The sequence below is a fragment of the Mauremys mutica genome, chromosome 1 (assembly GCF_020497125.1).
Source record: "Mauremys mutica isolate MM-2020 ecotype Southern chromosome 1, ASM2049712v1, whole genome shotgun sequence".
NCBI lineage: Eukaryota > Metazoa > Chordata > Testudines > Geoemydidae > Mauremys > Mauremys mutica.
In genome coordinates, this window is record NC_059072.1 from 157988992 (window position 1) to 158011255 (window position 22264).

Consider the following 22264-nt stretch of genomic DNA (forward strand, 5'->3'; position numbering starts at 1 on the left):
TGAAAACCTTGTTTACTTTACATACAATAGTTTAGTTATACAATATAGACTTATAGAAAGAGACCTTCTAAAAACGTTAAAATGTATTACGGGCACACGAAACCTTAAATTAGAGTGAATAAATGAAGACTCGGCACAGCACTTCTGAAAGGTTGCCGACCCCTGATTTAAATGTTTAATCCTTTTAAAAATCCTGCTAGGTTCAGCGGTCTAAAGCCTTTTGAGGCCCTCTCATAACTAGTACTATGTAAGTACAAGTATGAAGTATCATTAATTTTATGTGCTTTGCTTTGACAGGAAGAAGTCTTTTCTCTTACTAATATTTTCTGTTTCTCTATCTGTGTACAACAGTTGAAAAACAAGCTAGCATTGGACCTTTATATGGTTTCCCGAAATAAATTAAAATTCAGGGCTGTCAATTAATTGCAGTTAACTCAAAAAAATTAATCGTGATTAAAAAATTAATCATGATTAATCGCACTGTTAAACAATTGAAATTTATTAAATATTTTTGGATTTTTTCTACCTTTTCAAATATATTGATTTCTATTACAACACAGAACAAAGTATACAGTGCTCACTTTATTATTTTTATTACAAATATTTGCACTGTAAAAATGATAAACAAAAGAAATAGTATTTTTCAATTCACTTCATACAAGTACTGTCGTGTAATCTCTTTACCATGAAAGTGTAACTTACAAATGTAGAATTATGTACAAAAAATAACTGCACTCCAGCGGGGGAGCAGGCTCAGGGTGGCGCTTACTTCAAGCAGCTCCCAGAGCCCTCTCTGGCTCCTATGTTTAGGGGCAGCCAGGGGGCTCTGCTCCACATGCTACCCCCACCTCCAGTGCCGCCCCCGCAGGCCGGGAACCGCGGCCAATGAGAGCTGCAGGGGTGGCGCTTGTGGACGGGATAGCATGCAGCAGAGCCGCCAGGCCGGGCCTCTGCATAGGAGCCAGAGAGGAGACATGGCATTGCTTCTGGGAGATGCCTGAGGTAAGCGCCACCCGAGCCTGCACCCCTAAGCCCCCTCCCGCACTCTGAACCCCTCGGTCCCAGCCCGGAGCACCCTCCTGCATCCTAAACCTATCATCCCCAGCCCCACCCCAGAGCCGGAGCCCTCACAGCCAGAGCCCTCACCCCCACCTCAGCCCTGATCTCCCTTCTGCCCTCTGAACCCCTCGGTCCCAGACCGGAGCCCCCTCCTGCATCCCAAACTCCTCATTTCTGGCTCCACCCCAGAGCCCACACCCCCTGCCAGAGTCCTCACCCCCTCCCGCACCCCAACCCCAATTTCCTGAGCATTCATGGCCTACCATATAATTTCTATACCCAGATGTGGCCCTCGGGCCACAAAGTTTGCCCACCCTTGGCTAAGGTACATTTCCCCAATTCCTAAGAAATGTCTCGTATAAAGTAGAGACAGCAATATATTGGTATCGTGATTAACAGCATAGGACTGGTAGCCTGGAAATGGGTTCCATTCCAAACTCTTTCCCCAACTCATCACAAAACCTTCAGAAAACCACTTCCCCCTTATGCCTCAGTTTCCCCAGTTGTACAATGAAGATAATCATTACCTACATCATGTCAATGTTATGAACCGAACATTTGTGAAATCCTTAGATTCTGGGTTAGAGGGTGTTATATACATGCACAATACCACTATAAACTCCTTTTTTTGGGGGGTGGGGGGAGAAGACAACATTTACCTTTCTTTTCTGGAAGAAACATGATAATAAAACAGGCCAGTCCTCCCAGGAACAGGAATGCTGCCAGCGTCCGTTTTCGGCCAAACCTAATGGGGTCCCCAAAAAGGATAAATCACTAAAATCTCCAGGTAGACTGGCTGACTATTCCTAGCTTTTTAATTTGTCTCCCATTGGGAGGGCTGGGAGGGGCAGGGAAGTGGGTACATGCAGGAGGAGATGTTCCTCAAACACATAAGGAAGAGGGAGAAAAGCCACCTATTAATAAAGTTCTGAGATGACCTCTACTGAAAGAGAAAGAATGGAGTGCTGCAGATCAAACACAGGCTAGATGGCCCAGCGTTCAGTACGGCTGCCAATCCTCCAGGATTGTCCTGGAGTTTCCAGGAATTAAAGATTAATCTTTAATTAAAGAGGTCATTTGATTAAAACCTCCAGGAATACGGCTAACCAAAACTGGCAACCCTAGCGGTCAGCCCTATAAGGCACAATGCACATACCGCAAGGCAGGAGCTGCCCCCAAGACAGCACTCTAGTTCCAAAAGAATTCATCTTGGAGTGGCTTAGAAAGTATTATGGGATTCTTTACTGTGGCGTCACAAGATCAAAAGTCTGAAGAATGACATCCTGTGTGTTAGTAGAGTCAGAGCAGCTAGACTCTAGCTCAGTGGTTTGAGCATTGGCCTACTAAACCCAGGGTTGTAAGTTCAATCCTTGAGGGGCATTTAGGGCAAAAAAAATCTGTCTGAGGATTGGTTCCCCCTTTGAGCAGGGGGTTGGACTAGATGATCTCCTGAGGTCCCTTCCAACCCTGATAGTCTATGATTCTATGCCCTGACCTCAGTCTCCTCGAGAGCTTCAGTTTAATCTGTGTGCCAGAACTAGAGTATTATTTACTGCTTGGAAGTGGTTAGGAAAGATTAATTTATCTTTTTCATTATTATTATTATTTTATGTAATTCATTCCCCCAGGAGGACAGAGTAAGTTGGGATTGTTAATACGTCCTGTAACAGGACTAAATTGAGAATAAACTAAGGGCAAACTGGTGCCCAGGAAAATTACCTCTGGAAAAAAATTAGATATTGGGCTTCATTCTACTCAATACTCACCATTTTTGGTTAATCAAGTAGATACAGATTGGGTAGGCAGGTATCTCTATCAGCCCAGAGAGAGCCAAGTTGGCATAAATACTTCCACCTAAGTCACCTGCATTGAGAGTCAGACCATAGTATACCAAGCTGCACACAAACCTGCGGGGTGGGGGAGAGAGAGAGAAGATGAGAAAGAAAAACAAGTATAAAAGACTAAGATTTTTCTAGGCCAGATTGGTTCAACTAGTGCCTCTACTCCAATCTCCTTCCTCCAGCACAGTCACTACTAGTTATTTCAAAGGAAGGAAAAAGCTCTTCAAATACAATTGCCTGAGCAATGCTTTAGGAAGAGGGGAATTATTCCTTTCTGCAGAGATCCAGCCCCTGACATTTTACTTTAAGAATGAAATTAAGAATGTTGTGTATTAAAAAAAATGATCCAGAACTTTTAAAATCCAACCATAGTATGAATATGAAACAAATACATTATGACTTGATAAAGGTATAGACACGGTTCCCACTTTTACCCATTCCTGGAACTAATTCTTTACAATCACAGATATTTTTAGTAAAAGTCACGGACAGTAAACATTTTCTCTTTATTTTCCGTGTAACTATTTCTGATGTTTATGCCTCATTACCTGTAATCACTTATCTCTCTTTGTAGTTAATAAAGTTGTTTTACTGTTTTATTTAATCCAATGTGTTTATCTCAAATAGTTATTCAGACTATTCAATTTAAAGGGAATAATAAGCTAGCTTCTTAAGGAACAACAAACTTAAAATATTTGAACTGTAGAGAAGAGGGCTGAGCCGTACAGGACATACACTTCTGGGGGAAATGTGGGACTGGGGGGGAGTTGGGGTCATCCTGCAGCATAACCCAGGCTGGCAAGAGCCAGAGTGTAATCCAAGTGTGGCTGGCAGACTGCAGTTAAAACACAGACAATCAGGGTTTGGCTTTCATGCTGGAAGGCTATTTGAGAGTGGCCAAGGTGGGAGCTACTTCAGCAAGGCTTTGTAAGTCACCCAACATTGCAGGGCAGGGGTGACAGACCCACACTGGTCTGGACTGTACCCTGGTATGTCCCACATGTCTCATTTCATTTCCCCTGCCAGCCTGTGACACTAATTATTCCTTTAGGGTACATACACTGCATTGTACACCTGGGTCTGCTTGATCTGCACTTGCAAACCCATTTTTTCAAGATTTGCCTTTGAACCTCCACTCTGCATTGTTATGCATGCCTCATATCTGTGCCGGTGTGTTCACACTGATATGCAGACATGAGTGAGAGACTGTCTTCTGGGGGTGTATCCCAGGTTACTTGGCAATCTTGCAAACTCAGCCACTTTAGAGCTTGGTTCCTGATGTAGTGTGGGACAACTTGTCTGTCCATCAGAAGTGTTCTTGGCCCACAAACACATTCAGCTGAGCCAATTCAAGTCTGAGCCCTCCCTGCTATGAGTCAGGCCATGGATCCAGCACCGGTGGAAAGCCTTTGCCTGCTTGGGGTTTCACTGCTATTTCAGGATTCAGGCAGAGCAGCTATAAAATGCTAGTGGACAATTCAGCAGCAGTATCTGTCCTATAGAAGGCAGCTCTCAGAGAGGGGCACAGCCATGTCACCCGTAACCCAATTGATGCAGCTTACACCTGCTGCGAGAGAATCCCTGTATGTAGGCAACATTTCTGGAGCAGAATGACAAGCACAGCCTGGTGGGATCTCAACACCTTGCAGACTTGGGATGATCAGCAGTGGCTCCAGAACTTCCGCATGAAGCACATGTTCCTAGAACTGTGCAAACAGCTTGGACAGACATCCCAGCACCAGAACACACATACGACAGAAGCCATACCAGTCCAAAAGCAGGTCATTATAGCCAACTGTTTACCCCAGACTCCTATGGGCCTGTGGCCAACCAGTTTGGTGTTGGCAAGTCAACTGTGGGGGCTGTGGTTATGTAAGTTTGTAAACTAAAAAGGAATCAGACTAAAAACCCCACAACCTTGGGCCAAAGAACTAGTACATGACCAATCTCAGCAATTTTGAAGGGCTGCAGGGAAAGACAATTCTCAACTAGTTTTAACGTTCTTGGATGAAAAGCATCATAAAAGCATCAAGATGAAGTACTTCGGGCCTAGATTATTAAAGTGACATCAGGTTAAGAATAAGCACCAAGAGTTAAGGAACTCAAACAAAGATCCTGTTCCATGCACAATGCCCTTAGTAATAAAGAGACAGAAAGCACGACAAGCTGTCTCTCAACAATACATTTTTCAAATACTTTAAAAAGAGCTGAACTTAAAAAGAATTGTAAGTACCAGATGAACATCATGATCAAAGTGCGCCCCAAAAGGATCTTGTATCGGAACAGGTCCAAAAAACTGCCGGTCTCTCTGACACTCCTGTCAGCTGGGAGCTTTAGTGAAAAAGTGCATTTCTGCTTGCAGTTCCTCTTCGCAATGAGATAGAGGGCATTTTCTGCTTCTCTCAGCCGACCTTGTGAGTATAACCAACGGGGGGATTCAGGAATGAATCTGAAACAGAGATTTTGTTGAGGCTTTAGGGCCCTACTCTTATAGATGCTTGGATTTGCCCGTTTGGAATAAAACTGAAGGACATTTCAATGTAACAGCATGTTTTTTCAAACATTTCACCACAGGTTTAGAATTCACCCACAGGTTTAGAATTCAGCTGTAGTTGCAGGTAAATAAGAGCACCTTTATTTCACAATTTTCTGGGTATCTAACATGCAACAATTTTACACTGTATATTAAACTTCCACTCAAATGTTAGGAGTCTGCATTAGAGAAATACAGAATTAAGGATGTATGGATTAAGCAGTTACAGTAGAGAGGCTGCTACTGGTTATGAAAAACTAAACTGGTTTAGCTGTCTCATCTTCTCCCCAACACTCTTCCAAAATTCTATCCTGGAGGCATCAGAATAGCCACTGCAAAACAGCTCTATCACTCCCTATTGGCAGAATCTGATTCGTACAGCTGAGATTCCTGCCTATAAAAATCCTCCTGTGCCCCTTGTTTTCAGTAGCTTATAACTTCCTGAAGTTTTCACCTTTCTAGGTTGTGATCTCTACCCAAAGTTGATTTTTTAAACACATATCTAATGTGAGCAAAAGTGATCCAGCCACCTTTGCATAAAAGTTAGATAGGAGAAAATGTTCCTTTCCTAACACAAAACATCCTTGCAATCTTTTTTGAACAGCTCTAGGGTTAAACAGCTGGAGAACTGAGATTTGGTACAGAAATTGCACTTACTGTAGAGAGGTACTTTTGAGCAGAGCTTTGAAGTCCTGAGAGTAAAGCATTTTTATTTATTTTGCTTCAGAAAGACAAGCTGAAAGGTTAGGGTGTTTTTAACTGAAGATTTTTAACCTAGAAATATCGGGAATGTTAAGTCAGACTCTTCACTAAGGGAAGAGCAAAGTTCTCATTGGAATTTAATTGTAACACCTCAACTGAAAGGCTGAATGTGTTGAATCTCTAATAAAGGTTTCTTTTATTTAAAATGTCACTTTCAAATGCTAAATTTTTGCTCGTGATGTCTTGGCTGGAAGGCTATGACGAATGGACAACTAGTCACAGGATCCAAAACATGAAAGACAAACAGAAAAAAATAGTGCTTTTAATAAAAACCTTTTAGGCCTCTTTACCCATTATGTAATAAAAAAAGATGGCACCAAACTAAATTTTTCCCTTTTGCAGGTCACCTTTAAGATTGTATGCACAACCTCAATACTGTCCCTTGTGTGAATGCATTATGATACTGCCCTTGAAACTGAGAAATAGCATGTGATCATGTAGTTACATATATGCAGCATCTTGTAGTAAATGTGTAAATCCAGCATATTCAGGTATATGAAAAGTGCAAAGTAAGCTGTCTTAATCATACTAGAGAGTAAGAATAAAATTCAGAGTAATAAAAATATGGCATATCTAGGCCACTTAAGTTTGCAGATATGTCAGCACTGCAATGTAAGGGAGACATGGGATTTCTATGTGGTGTATGAGAGAAGTACCACTATCTTCACTCTAGTGCTCCATTTGATCCTTGGAGAACTCTTTGACCTACTTTCTCAATTCCTACTCTTTTGATGAAGGCCAATGAAACAATTTTAAAAACAATAACTTACAGAGAGAGGAGAAAGACTACTGTTCCCTCCAGGTTAACCACAACTGCCAGAGTCCTCCAGGAGCGAATGAAGTACCCTAACATAGCATACTGGGCAATTCCCACTGCAAAGAACAGGCCACCAATCGATCCTAACACATTGGAAACATATAGGGAAAAAAAAATGTTACAAACCATTTCACAACACTGCTCATCCCCATTGTGTGCTCAGAGAGACCAGCACTTTACTAGGAAGGCACAAAAAGGCTACTTGACTTAAAATCACAGAAAACAGATCCTTAACAGGGAAGAACTGTTAAAAAGATTAACAAACAGGAAAATAACAGGACAAAAGAAAAATGCTACAAAAATAATTATTTGGCCTTCCTACAGCACTTTTCACCCATCAATTTGAACATTATAAAACAATTAGATCTTATAACCCCCACGTGGCTTGTTGCAACCTCTCACACTCGAAAATAAATACTACTAATTATTGGAAAGATGACATTTCCAACAACATAAAATATTAGTTTATAATCTTCATGGTTCATGAGATATTAAGCTTTAAAACAGTCACTGATCCCTCAGCCAAGCACTTTCCTGGCATTAGGCAAAGAGTAAATGTGTCAAGTTCCAGACCTTGGAGCAATGTAATTTGCAGGCACTATGCTAGCATGCAAGCTGTCATGCAGTAACAACGACAGTTAAAGGTGTCTAAATGTTTCTATTATATGTTCTTTGCAGTGTTGTTGCAGCCACATTGGACCCCGGATCTGAGAGAGACAAGGTGGATGAGTGAGTTAATATCTTTTGTAGGGCCAATTTTTGTTACCTTTTCCAGACCTGAAGACCTCTGAGAAGCTCAAAAACTTGTCTCGTCCACCAAGAGATGTTGGTCAAAGAAGATATTACCTCATCCACCTTGCCTCTCTTCTATTTTAAGTTTTTAGGCTGATTTTTACCACAAGATGATTTTTTTGGGGAGGGCGGTAGTTTAAGTAAAAGTGGTCCAGTCACTTTTGAGTATAAGGAGAATACCAGGGGGGGAGGAGGGAGATCTTTTGTTTGCTTTATTAAAAAAAATACCTTGTGGGCTTTTTTGAGTCCTGTTGCACCAAAACTGCATGAGAAGGAAGGAATTGAAATTTGGCAGTGAAACAGCTCCCCTTGAGAAGTGCATTCCTGGGTCCAAAGTTCTACGTGAAGGAATGCAATATCACGCATACATGTGTGGCTTGTTCAGCTGCGTAGTGTGCAGAGGAGAGTGCCTCAACTAATGTGCATTTGCCAGTGTCCAGTCTTAGTTGGTCAGAAATCTGAAGTGGGCCAAAGTCATTTACTGTGTTCATCTAAGTTGTACATCGAATGTGGCAAGGCTCAGAGACTGTATGATCATGCATATGCACAAGGGAACAGAGTTTGCAACATTAAATTTGGCATTTCTTGACAAGTGCTTAAACTGAGATCTCTAGAGCTTAACAGTTTTCTATAAAAGTGTTGCAACTGAAGCTGTACCTGCTAATGCCCAATAGGCAGTGCCCACACATTCATTCAGTAGAACAAAGGCCACCAGAGACATCCCTCCATTCATCACCCCCACCAAGAAGCGAGAGACTGCAAAGAACTCGTATGAGGGGGAGAATCCATTTGCAATGGCAAACAGGATGTCAAGGGCAAAACCTGGAAGACAAAGCACAAGATTTAATTTAAGAAAAATACTTGGATGAGAAAGATAGCATTCAGCATGAGCATTACTTGACATTCAGTGAAACCTGTTCTAATCAAATCATATTCAAGACCTACAAGAGTCTGTTGCTTAATGTAGATGATGGGGCAGAATTGTAGTAAGCACACTGGGACAATCTCTTAAAGGAGATTGCCTAAGAAAGGTGGTGGTCTTCACAGGATTTACTGCACTAGTACCCCACACCAGTTCATAGAGAGCAGTTTTTCTCTTCAGAAAAACCACCATCACATTTGACAGTAACCAGGATATCTTGTTAGCAGTTTCAACAGAGAAGCCCAGGACTGAACAGGCCATGAACAGATTTTTTTTCTGACCCCTAGAAGTTCTCTCTCCAGATCATATCTCCTCCTTGTTGTCAGAAAATAGTTTGGAGGAAGTTTGCACTGCTATAATCTTCCCTGTATCTGTTCTGTGACTAGAGGGTTTCAGTGTTCTGGGTCAGACACCTTTTACCAGCACTGAGTAAAGTAAAGACTTAAAAATGTCATGCTTTTTAAAAAGAAAGTTAAATTTTAATATATGTCCTGTACATGAAATCCCCCGAACAAATGTATGGTATGAAAATGGTACATAAGGTCCATGGATTTTAAAACTTTGCTAAGTTCACAAATATCCAGCATGCATTATTTAAGAAGTGATGACAAACTCATCTAGAACTTTTAGGAGCCTTGACAATTAAGAGAGAGGTTAATAAATAATTAATTTCTGATACTCTGAAATTTTAGTTTCATTTTGTGGAACATTCAGGGATCATGAACATCATGGCAAACAATGTGGCCCAACTTTTGAGTTTAAGCATGTGTTGGGGGTCCCAACATCACAATTGGTTGCTTAAACACTTCAGGCATTTAAGTGCTGATCTGAGCACACAAATATGGATTATTTGCCCCCAACTTGGGCTCCTTGTGTGCAGTGGAAGATGCAAAATTCATCTCTATGCCTTGGCTTTCCACAAAGCTTGGATAACTGCTACTGTGTCTTCTGAGACAGACACTGAGGCACCAACAAGACAACAACATTTCTCTCTAGTCATTTTGTTTGGGCTGCAGTGGGTTACCTGTGAGATAGACCTTTTTCCTCCCAAAGCGATCTGAGAGCTGGCCAAAAGAGATCACTCCAACAAAGACACCACTGAAGAAAAATGAACTGGCAACACTGACTTTGTATGATGTGTTCCCAATTAAAAACCACTAGGGAGAAGAAAAAAAGCTTTAGTCAAAGTCCAAGAAGTGAACAGCTTGGGGAGGAAAAATCTTTTAAAAACAAAACTCCAGCACAACCTCCACTTTAGTCACCAAAATATCACCGCAAACACTCTAAAGACTTTGACCCATTGTACAATTCCTCCCCTCCTCCAAAACAGTAATGCCTTTCACATCTGAGAAGAGGGTTAGGTTCCTCAAGGGAACATTATGTTTTGTTGGCTTTGTTTTTTTTTTTAACCTATGTACCTTTCATCTACGTACCTGTATGTACATGACCATTGTAGCTAGGCAACATACACAGAGTTAAGGGTCACAACTTGGGTCCAAAGATGACCCTAGCTCTTCTCATCATGACCTATCTTGTAAGTGAGATCCATTTGGTTGGTTTCTACTTTTCTGCCTGTGTAAGCACTGGGGTTTGTTTTTTTTTAAATATAAACAGAAGAGCAGGCAGTGTGGGGTAGGGGTATAGGGAAACGTTCCCTAGCACTGTCTCTATTGTACCTGTATTGTGGATAACGAGTCTCCAGAGCTGTTAATCTAGGCAAGGCGTAGTCTATTTCTTATGAAGGTTCAAATTTCTTGGTCAAGGTATAGTCAAGGTCCATATGCCCCCCACCCCGAAACATGACCCAAGTGCACCCTAAACATTCAGAAACCATGTAACAAACAAAAATCTCATGATTTTTGGGGAGGCTAACTCATGACTGAGTTCTTGGGGTTAGCAATACAAGCAGTGAGACTCCAGAAAGGATTTGAATAAGAAGGTGGGGACCTAGAGCATTAGGTAACATTAGGAGTTTATTCCAAGAACAGGATGCAGCATGGAAAGAGGCATTAATGAAGAACTGGGAGAAGGAAACGTGGCATCAAGGCTGACACTGACAGCTAAGAAGGGAAACACTGGGGGAGAGCTGTACAAAGCCTTCAAAGTGAAGATGAGAAGTTTTATTATCCTTAGCAAGAAACTGTTCTGCCCATATTCACCTCATAGGTCCCCTAGTTTCTGAATCCTTCATCAGAGTAAAAAAATTACTCCGGTCAACTTTACAATTAATTTTGTTATTATGAACATTTCTACTAGATGACATCCAAGTCTCTTCAATTCCAGGAACAAACTCAGCCCTATAAATCAGATCCAGTTTCATTTTTGTAGCAGGTCTATAATACTGCAGCCTCTACAAGGCAATAACCTCCAACACAAAGGAATTCCAGAATGAACCTAATAAACATTCCATGCTGTTCAATGATACTGTTTTCTTGTGTTCTCTCCACCAGAACCTACTATCTTGCTTACCTTTCCCTGTTCACTGCTGCTGTGTTCATTTCCCAATAACATCCAGATCCTTTCCGTGACACAATTGTGCCATTTTTCCCCACTCTTGAAACATCCGTGCACTGACCTTCTGAATTCCCTTCCCTCTTCTACTACCCAGATGCGCCAAACACCGTTATGTATGGTTTTACTAGCAGAGCTTAAATAACTGGTTTGAAGCCCAGTAATGAACAGCCTCATCAAAAGCAGCAAAAACATGTAAGCAAAGCCTACAGAATATTTCAGGAACACCATGAAAATAACTTGATTCGTCTTACTGTATGTGTCATTCTGCATTATGACTTAATGGGTGATATGTGCATGCTGTTATAGTTAGTAACATGGCCATAAGGAATCCAGATGCTTGAGAAAATTAGCTTTGAAAGTTAATTATTGCCATGCATTTTTCAAATGTTTTTTCCACAGTATGTAGAAAAATCTAGAGAACAGGGCTCCGATAACATACACACATTAATTTCAATTATCTAATCAGGTTTTTTTCTGCAATATCACAAGAATCATACTGTAATTCTTGATATAAATGTTAATTAAGCCCAATAATCATGTGTCTGAGTGATACTTGATGCTTTCTGAATCAGTCACAGCTCAGGGAATATTTCAGGTACAACAGACAGCAATTTGCTCTCTAAATTCACCCAAATGGTTAGAAGAACTTCGTTTTAATGTAGTCAAGACTTATACAGGGAAAAAAGTACTAAGGTTCATTACATCACATCAGTTCATGAAATAATACTTAGTCTGTGAGTTATTCGATTTGTTCCAGTATGAATTTGTGACGGCCACATTAAAGTTACTCATGAGTTGTAAAGACAACAATTGTGCAGATCATCCCAAATAAATGCAGGTAATGTCTTTAGACCACTCCATGAATTATTAAAACATATTTTACAGAAATTTTTTTTAGGAAGTTTTTGTACATTTGACAGTATTTTAATAGGACTATTCTTTCCACCCGTAAAGCCAGGTACCACAGTTATTAGGAGTTCAATTAAACAGAACTCAAAAAGGAAAATTATAACTAATACCTTTTAGCTACCACATAACTTTAAAGCCTACTACAGCAGAACCTTCCATGCAATAGGACAAGTACTGCATCCCACACTGAAGGCTGAGAATCTCCCCATTCCAATAGTTTAAGGCTCCAATTTCTAGTATGGCATGGTGTCCAATGTCTCACGAGAAACACGATCATTCAGATCTTGTCAACAAGGGTCTAGATTTTGAGAAGTGATATTTTCAATGCTCATTATGACATGCCTAAAGAAGGATGACTGTCACAGTGTGGATGTTCATCTCTATAAATCAGGCTCCTTTAAGAGACTGCAAGTTGGGCACACAAAAAAATTGCATCACTTTTGAAAAATCTAAGCTAAAACCTTTAGAATACCACATGTGAGGTGATCTTCCGCCAAATATGCACTACACCTCTAGCAGACCCAAAACATGCTGTAGTTTAAATTGATCTTAGTCGGATGCAGAATTTTTAAAAAGATGAATCTGTGATGCAAAGTTCAGACCCAATTCTGAACCTTTCCAAAATACAAGTGTGTTCAGATACAAACTTTGTGTAGCTACTTCCCTAATTATTTTTTATTTGTTCTTTGCTTACATCTCTTATTTACAGAATGAAGCCATGTGAATGACTCTATGGAGAATCTAAGTCCCTAAAGACATTGGTTGGTGCCATGTATACAAATGTACTTGAATTCTTCACCCTTGTTTTTAACCTTAAGAAGAGGTGTTACATTTGAAGAAAAAGTTGTGTCTACAGAAGATTTTAGAATGTTATAGCCAATTGAAATTTTCTTAAGTTATGTACTAAAGTTATTATACACAATCACATTTTAAATTTAGAGTTAAGAACATTATATTCTTTTTTATTCTTCATTCTTTTTGCTCTATACTACAGGATGGAGCAGCATAGAAAGTCTCACTAAACAGAGTTAGTTGGGAGTGTGCTAAAACTGGCAGTTTGTATTAACATGCTCGTAACTAAGGCTGAGAGACTGTCACGGATTCCATGACTTCTGCAGCAGCTGATGTGGCTGGCTTGCGGTTGTCTGAGCAGCTTGAGCAGCACCTGGGCCAGCCGCAGCTGGAGCAGTCTCGGGCTACCGTGCCCCTCCCCCCCAGCAGCAGCAGGAGTTTGGGTGTGGGAGGTGGCTCAGGGCTGGGGAAGGGGGTTGAGGTGCGGGGGCAGGGGTGAGGGCTCCGGGCAGTGCTTACCTCGGGGGAGGCTCCCAAGAAGCGGTGACATGTCCCTCCCTTGGCTCCTAGGCTGAGGGGTGACCAGGCAGCTCTGTGCGCTGCCTCTGCATGCAGGCACCGTCCCCACAGTGTGCAGAGACCCCTGACTGCACCTCTGCCTAGGAGCTGAGGGACATGTCACCGCTTCCAGGGAGCTGTGCAGAGCCAGGCAGGGAATCTGCCAGCCCTGCCAAACCCAACACCCAGCACTAGTGGGGTCCTGGGCCACCACCCCCCAAAGTACCCCCTTTGCGCTCCCCCTCCCCCCAAGCACCTTGCGCTCCCCCTCCCCCCAAGCACCTGTGGCGCCTCCCACCCCCCACAGCACCCAAGATTTAGTCAGGGGTATATAGTACAAGTCATGGACAGGTCACTGGCCATGAATTTTTGTTTACTGCCCATGACCTGTCCATGACTTTTACTAAAAATACCCATGACTAAAACGTAGCCTTACTCATAACCAATGAAGTCTGAGTTTTTTTAAAACATATATTTCCAAGCTAAATTAATACTTCTGGACATTGACATACATTTATAAGCACTAACAGTTGACTAAACTGCACAGGTCTAAAATCAGGTCTTATATTTATAGTAAATGTACTCAGAATGGGCAACTACATATGCTAATTTAGCATTAATGTGTATCTAAGGCCTAGGACTGTCTAAATCCCCACCCCAGTACAGACTGGAGTAGGTTACAAATGGCAAATTACATGGGAATCATGGGAGGGTTACTTGCAAAAACTTATAGTCCTAAACCTATAAACCCTAAACCTCACCCTGGAATACCTCAAACAGCTCCTGCTATGGAGGAGCTGCAGAGCAACCTCCTCACGGGTTCTCATGCTGCATGCAGGCTGCCTGGGGTACATTTAAGCATAGCACTCTTTATCAATTAAGCCCCACCATGAGAATGGCAAAAGTTACGCAAGAAGAACACAGCCATCATGCAGAATTTTGAACACTAACGCCACTGATCCTTTTTCTCAGTTCCAATCCACTTCTAGAAACATGCAACAGTGTAATGTACAACTCCCATATGGGAAAGTTATTAAAGTTTTGGAGGTCTATATAGCAGAACGATGCTGATTTGTTGTTTCCATTTGTTGTTTCCATGCATACATTTGAACAGACAACTTGTGCTCCAGTTGGACTACAGCACCTACTTCTTTGCTAATCAGAACACTCATTGGTTTGGAAACCAAGACAAGAAAATTGGACAACCAGCTCCTCTACTTCTCCCACTTTCCCTCCATGAGGTGTATTAATCTCATAGTGGGCTAAGAAACCCATTTCATTATTTATTACCTCGGAAGCTATTGATGTGAAGCTGCTGCTGAAGTGCACATGCTTATGAACTTCACTCCCATTGGCTGTCAGAAGCCATTCCCCAAAGGCTCTTTCTTCATTAGTTGACTGGTTGCTATGGCTTTGATTGGCTGAGAGCTCTTCGAGGTCCCAGTGGTAGGGAGGTGTTGCCCCTACAAGCGCAATGAGGATTGCTTCAGTGGCTACATAGAGCTGAAACAAAACAGACAACAATCAGACGCTAAACACACACCAAAAAAGCAACATGTAATCCCCAGAGATTTCTAGTCAGTATTCAAATGCCCTTCCTTGTCTTTTTAGATTCTCTTATGACTACAAGATGCTTTGACTAGTCCCCAGTATCTAACATCACATACTCAAGTATCAGGATTCCGGACGAGTGGTTCACATGCTTTTAGAGCGTGGATCACTTATTGAGAAACCCTCTTTGTGGATACCTCCGTTCCCCCAAACCTTAAGATCCCAGTGACAACTATGGCAAATACAGGGCTTGGATACATGAAAGAGTACTTAGAGGAGTATCAAGAAAACAAAATGAAAACGCATTTTACTGGAACTAGATTACATTCTTTTCCACCTCATGATTTTATGCCTGTACTGTTCACTTTGTCCCCTTGGGAGGCACATTTTACTATTTGAACTACATATCCCCCCGCTGCCTACAGCAGACACCCCCCCATCACCAATCAAATCTCTCCAGATCTCATTGCAGTGTGTCCTCCTGTTTGCTACATTCGCAGCACTGGTGTCTTCTACAAACCTGATCAATTGATTTATTTCTATTAATGCACACACCCACACACTCATGCCACCTGACAAAGACATGAGTCAGGGATCGGACAGATGCTTTTTATTTAGTTAGTCAAAAAGCCCACTGATAATGCAAAGTGCCCTAGTCTGGCCTACAGCAGGGAACATTGCTGCTTGAAGACTGAGGCTATGGCTACGCTACAGAGCTTACAGTGGGGCAGCTGCACCAGTGTAGTGCTGCTAGTGCAGATGCTCCAAGCCGACAGGACAGAGTTCTCCCATCAACTTAATTAGTCCAGCCCCCCGAGCGGTGGTAGCTATGTCAGTGAGAGAAGCCCTCCTGCAGACACACTGCTGTCCACACCGAAGCTTAGGTTGGTGTAACTTGCGTTGCTGGGGGGGGGGGGGGTGGCTAGTCTCACCCCTGAACGACATAACTTATACCGATGTAAGCTGTAGTGTGTACACAGCCTGAGTTGTTTCCCCATTGACAGAAGATCCACAGACCACCAGTCAACAAATTCAAGGTGTCCAGACTCCAGGTTGAAAACTAGTGTTCTAAGACACCTGTAAAAATAGAAATCCCCCAACCGGAAAGCAGAAAAAATAAAGGAAGATTTTAAGAAGTTGTTTGTGGCATTACCAGATATATCTCCTAGGTCTGCTGGATTGTGTGATCTTATTTAAACAAACACCAAATAATGCTATCCTGGTCTAAATAACACTTGAGAATTCAAGGGTTAGTATAAGCCCAAAATACATTTATTACCAAGTTAACAGCCAGCACCCTTAAACTAGTAAAATATTTTGATGCATTTGGTTTGGGGAATGGAAGCACAATACTCATTTTTCTTTTAAAAGGAATCTACTCCACAGAACACTCAATCCAAAACTAGATAGATACAAGTGTACAATGGGAGGAGATAGATATTTTGGTACAGAAAGATTTCAGCTGCAAGCTTTCTACGGGTAACAGCATACACGGAGAAGAACCATTTTTAAAAGCCTATTTTTAAAAATAGGTCCCTTGAATAGGTCCTTTAAATTAAAAAGTACATGAACTATTAGGGACATATCTTGCTGCTATTCATTACAGCTTATTGGACTCGCTGTTATAAGACTGTTTTAACCCAAAGCTCCTCAGAGCTTTGTTGCCAACAGCAATGTTGTCAACTCAATTTTGTCATGAGCCTGGAGACATTTAGTATTTTCTCGAAGCTTTAGCTTCTGAAATTAAGTGAGATTCTCACCTTCCATTTAAAAACAGCCCCTGGCCCTCATAATTGTAGAGGGAAGCTTGAAAAATATGACCCAGATCAACACTACAGGTAAAAAAATCCAGAAGACAAATAAAAGCCAAATTTCTGTTTTATCATGATTTGGGGGGACCTCACTTTAATTTTGAATGCTTGGGATGTGATGTTACACAATCAGAACACTAATGTTTTACATTAACTTTGCAATGGGTAAATGATTGTAAAAGGTAGTAGGGAACCAGGCCTTTTATTTTCAATTTGGTATTCATCCTCTACAATAAAATAAGTCAAAATTCTGCCATTTAGTTTACATTCCGCCGTATAGTCCTATAATATTTGAATTTGATCCACACATTGATGCTATTGTTTCCCCACAGATAAAGCACTGATTTATTTAATAGGTGACCATAAAAGGGGAAAATAGCCCTATGCCCTTTTTTCTTTATGATGGATGAGGTAGGCCTCAAAGATGTTGTTTTTAAGTGTTAAGCACATTAGAAATTCAGATCCCGTCTAGCTCATAAAACTCTGATGACTAGCAAACCTGTGAAATGACATAACCATAAGAGCCAAAAAAGTGCAAGCTGACCAACTGAGAGGGTGTGACCCTGGGAGACCAGGTGCCAGCTCATGCCCGAGTCCCGATGTCTCAACTGAACCCTGACAAATGCACAGTTGGAATCAGTCTGGCTCACTTGTGTGTTAGTATTATTAAAATAGGCAATAGAATTATAAGACTGTTCAGCATTTAGGCTTTATTGAATGCTTGGGAGTTGCTGTATGCAATAGTTTCATTTATAACATCTGTATGCCATATTGTAAGGTAATATTTGAGCCTTTGCATTGTGAGCCTCTCCTGTCTGCTGATTTACAGTCAGAAAGAGACATTAATTAGTGTGAAAGGCTGATCTTCAACAGAAGACATTATGTCCTTCCCAACAGGAAAGGTCCATTGACTTCAAATGGACTATTGTGGGATCTTAAAGAGGACAAAAGACATTTGTTTTTCTGCTGTCTCCATCCACCTTCCCTGCCTGTGAAGATGAGCCATGCAAGATTCCTCCTGGCAGCTGAGTTTGCAGCTCAGACCACATGGCAGCAGGGTGATTAAAACCCCATATAAAAGGAATTAGGTATCTCTAAGCTATTTGAACTAGGGGAGGCAAAGTGTTTCTAGGCATAAGTGAGAGATACCCAGCTGCTTAGGGTTAGCCCTAAAAGACACACAGAGCTTGCTGATTATAGACGCTTTTATTATCTTTTGAAACCTACACAAATAAATTACAATCTTATCTACACGTACCTGCTTAAACCTTGTAAATAACTCCACGATGCATTTCCTTCCTAATAAATCTTTATATAATTTATTATAGGACTGACTACAAGCGTTGTCTCTGGTGTGAGATCTAAGTGCAACTGACCTGACGTAGAGTGACAGGTCCTTTAAGACTGGGAGTGACCTCAATATTGCTGTGATTTTTGGTATAAGGGACCATCACAAAGGTATGCTCACCTGGGTGGCAACATAGATTAGAGTATGCAAAGGGCCTCTCTGACTCCATGCTAAGGCTGTTACAGAATCTGAGGAGTTTACACTTGATAACTGGTTGGTAAAATCTAACTATAGAATTCACAACCAATTTTGGGTTTGTGCCCTGGTTCCTAACAGTCTGCTCTGAGGTGGATATTCTCACTCTTGAGCCACTTCAGGCAGCGTTACAGAGGGGAATGGATTTTTAATCAGACTGTTTAAAACTATTTTGTTATCAAAGTTTTGAAGTTAACAAATTAATATTTTGGAAATTAAGTCAATAACTAACAAAAATATCTCATTACCTCTGCTCCTGATACCAAGGTGTCTGTTCTCATCATAAACAAACTCCAAGACAACCTGGATATCCTCCAATAAAACCAAGAAAGACTAGAGTTGGCATTTCTAATATTACTGTTGTAAAAGGCTTTGATTGGCTGAGAGCTCTTGATTGGCTAGAGCAAAAAAAAACTTAAGAAAAAAATTACACCTTCTTTATCAAAGTAGTAAAAAAGAAGCAAGCACAGTATTTTTGGTTTGTTTTAACAAATCCTCTCTTGGTCACCTTTAAGTTGTGGTTTTTTTTTTTTTTCCAAACCAAATTATTAGAATTGGGGCCCTCACCATAGGGTGCAGCAGCAGCACCCTCTGTCTACTCATCCTCATTCTTAGTACCTTGGGGATGAAGAAGAAAGAGCTTCTCCGAGTACTGCTCCTGGATGGCCCGGGAAGCCTCCAACTTCCATGCTGGCATGGCACCTGGTAAATTTTTCAAGCACTGTGGCCCCTTTCCTGGGTGGAAGCAGATTTCATGGTCTTATTGGTCAGTTTCCAGTTTGGAACAAAAGCCTATATGAAGTTGGGTATTTTCTTAGGCCTGGTCTACATTTAAACTTTTGCTAACATAACTATGTTGGGTAGGGTTTCATTCCACCCCCACCCCACACCCCATAAGCCCCAGTGTAGATTTAGGTCAGGTCTACAATATAAACTTAGGTTGACGGAAGCCACCTAATAATGTATGCATCTATACTACCAGGTCATTTCTGCTGACCTAACTTGCCTGTAATGTTGATTTAATTACTCCACCTCCACGTGAGGCATAGCACTTAATTAGATGTTGATGGGTCGACAGAGAGGCAGTGTAGAAGCAGTATTGTGGCTTCCAGGAGGTGTCCCACAATGCTCCATTGTGACTGCTCTGGAGATCATTTTCTACTCCGCTGTACAGCAGCCAGGTACACAGAGTTGAAGCTCCAGGAACTTCTGAATTCCGATTTCCTGTGTGATCAGCATGGAGAGCTTGCCAGCCCAGCTGATCATGGTAACTCAATGCCCCAAATGCACTCCAGCCTGGACTACATAGGAATCACAGAATAGGATTAGAAGGGACCTCAAGAGGTCATCTAGTCCAGTTCCCTGCACTCATAGCAGGACTAGGTATTATCGAGACCAGTGGCTCTCAAACTAGGGCCGCCACTTGTTCAGGGAAAGCCCCTGGCGGGCCAGGCCGGTTTGTTTACCTGCCGCATCTGCAAGTTCGGCCGATCGTGGCTCTCATTGGCCGGGGCTCACCGCTCCAGGCCAATGGGGGCTGCAGGAAGTGCAGCCAGCATGTCCCTCGGCCCACGCTGCTTCCTGCAGCCCCCATTGGCCTGGAGCAGCGAACCTGCGGACGCAGCAGGTAAACAAACCAGTCCGGCCCATCAGGGGCTTTCCCTGAACAAGCAGCGGCCCTAGTTTGAGAACCACTGATCTAGACCATCCCTGATAGGTTGTCTGTCTAATCTGCTCTTAAAAATCTCCAATGATGGAGATTCCACAACACCCCCCCCTCCCCAGGCAATTTATTCCAGTGCTTAATCACCCTGACAGTTAGGAATTGTGTCCTAATATCCAACCTAAACCTCCCTTGCTGCAATTTAAGCCCATTGCTTCTTGTCCTCTCCCACCAGTCAGTGTTTATTTCTCCCTACCAGAAACAGCGCTCCACCATGTTCAGCTGCAGCATGACTCTCCAGCAGCAACCGGGAACTGTTTAGTTCTATGGCTTGCAGCAAGGCTGCTTGAATGACATCACAACGTTACATTCAGCGGCTCCTGTCTCGGCTCTGGAAATAATGCAGGATAAGGAGCGAGGTGTTTGTAATGCTCACAATAAGAGTGCACAGCTGAGCAGGGTCCATGCTTCTCGGGCTACGGCATAAGCACGGCTTAACCAGGCTTTCGAAAGAAGGCGCAAGAAAGTTGTTTGCCGTTGATATCAGGGTAGAGAGGGAGGGACGAAATTGCATCATGGGAGGCCAAAGCCATGTTCCCATTACCCACTGCAACAATGTTTTGGTCCCATGAGGCATTGCAAACCCTTCCCCAAGCCCGCTGTGGCTAGTTGCACCGTGGGATAGATACCCATGGTGCAACTGCTCTGTGCATCAATGCAAGCGCTGCTAGTGAGGATGCATTCCACCAACACGAGCATGGTGAGGACATGCACGACCGACTTAACTACTGTGACAGCTGGATGTCGACTTACATTAAGTTAACTTAACTTTGTAGTGTAAGTTGTACCTTTAATTATATCAGCAAAAAAGTCCTTTTGTTGACTTCTTATTTTGTTTGGGGACCTGGTATATACTATGTTGGCAAAAGAACTCTTTTGCTGTCATAAGCTGCATCTACAGTAGGAGACTTGTCACTATAGCTATACCAGCAAACCTTTATAATGCAGACAGACAAACTGCAACACATGCAACTCCTTCTCGCAGAAGCCTCAGGTCCACCCCTAGTTAATCTCAAAAAGCATGTGTCTTGGGCATCAATTTCCAGGCAGTACATGCCACCCAAACAAATCAAACTGATAAACATTCTCTGTGCCCCTTTTCCTCCCTCAGCCCCTGCCCTTTACATATGATAAATTCCTGGTCCTAGGAAAGCCTTGAACCAGGAGTGGAGCCTGGAGCATCTCCAGAGCAGTGGAGCTGAAGGTTTTTGCCTGGAGCTGGAGAGGAGCCGGAGCACAGCTCCAAAGCCCTGCCTTGAACCATAGAGTCTTGAGAGGTGGCCTATCCATTAGCCCCCCTTTTGTGCAGCTCCTCTGCAATGCAAAGGAAGCTCAGAAAGTTGTGTGGGTCATTTGTTGTATGCCATTACAATACCCCTAAAACCTATAATTATTTCTATAAAGTGTTTCATCCTGGATGCTTTTACATCCATGACTCCTATCATTCCACCCATTAGCACTTTTACTGTAGTTGCATTTCATTAATTAAAAACACAGTAATCAGCCCTTATAATGAAGTATTCATGAATTTACATTAGATTTGAATATGTCTCATACATTTGATTATTCCTGTAGCCAAGAGATCCAGTCCAACTGTCTTTAAATAGAGAGAAAACAAGAACACCTTCAACACTGCTTTGCTGCCATTTCAATTGCCTTATCAACAATTCACAACAAGCATAGTTGTTCTCAGCAAATACCAGGTGAAACATGTACTGCCAAACAAAGTAAGTCACTAAACTTTGACCCTTCTAGTACAAAAAGATTAAATCTGCACCTTGGAGAAAGAGATGAATTTAGCAAGATTAAAAAAAATGGCATTGCTACAGTAGGACTCAATGGTGCGGGGTGGTGAAAGATGCTCACATTTCCCAAGAGGAATAATTGGGTATTACAGCGCTAAACAGTCTTTCACAGAATAAATCGCCCAGAGGCAGGAGAAAAGGTAATACTGTAGATTTAAGACTAAAAATATTTGAGATTTGGAAAATGAAGATGTTGAACAACAACAAAGCATGCTCCACCTTCCTTCCCCTGAAAAGCATCAATAGCTTCTAGCATTTAAGGCTGCCCTTATGAGTTGATTCTAAAAAAACAGATGCTTGTTTCATTTGGTTGTATAGAAAATTTGGAATGG

General features: G+C 42.0%; 1 protein-coding gene across 2 annotated transcripts in view; it reads right to left on the reverse strand.

Moving 5' to 3' along the window:
- SLC22A15 (solute carrier family 22 member 15) overlaps nt 1-22264 on the reverse strand; it is a 41333-nt gene that overhangs the window by 16373 nt on the left and 2696 nt on the right. For both annotated transcript variants that reach the window (XM_045001183.1, XM_045001182.1), the window contains exons 2-8: nt 14790-15002; nt 9751-9883; nt 8462-8626; nt 6966-7095; nt 5134-5349; nt 2826-2966; nt 1719-1804 (exon numbers count right to left, since the gene is read on the reverse strand). In XM_045001183.1, the coding sequence (XP_044857118.1) occupies nt 1719-1804; nt 2826-2966; nt 5134-5349; nt 6966-7095; nt 8462-8626; nt 9751-9883; nt 14790-15002 (1084 nt within the window). The remainder of the gene's footprint in view (nt 1-1718; nt 1805-2825; nt 2967-5133; nt 5350-6965; nt 7096-8461; nt 8627-9750; nt 9884-14789; nt 15003-22264) is intronic.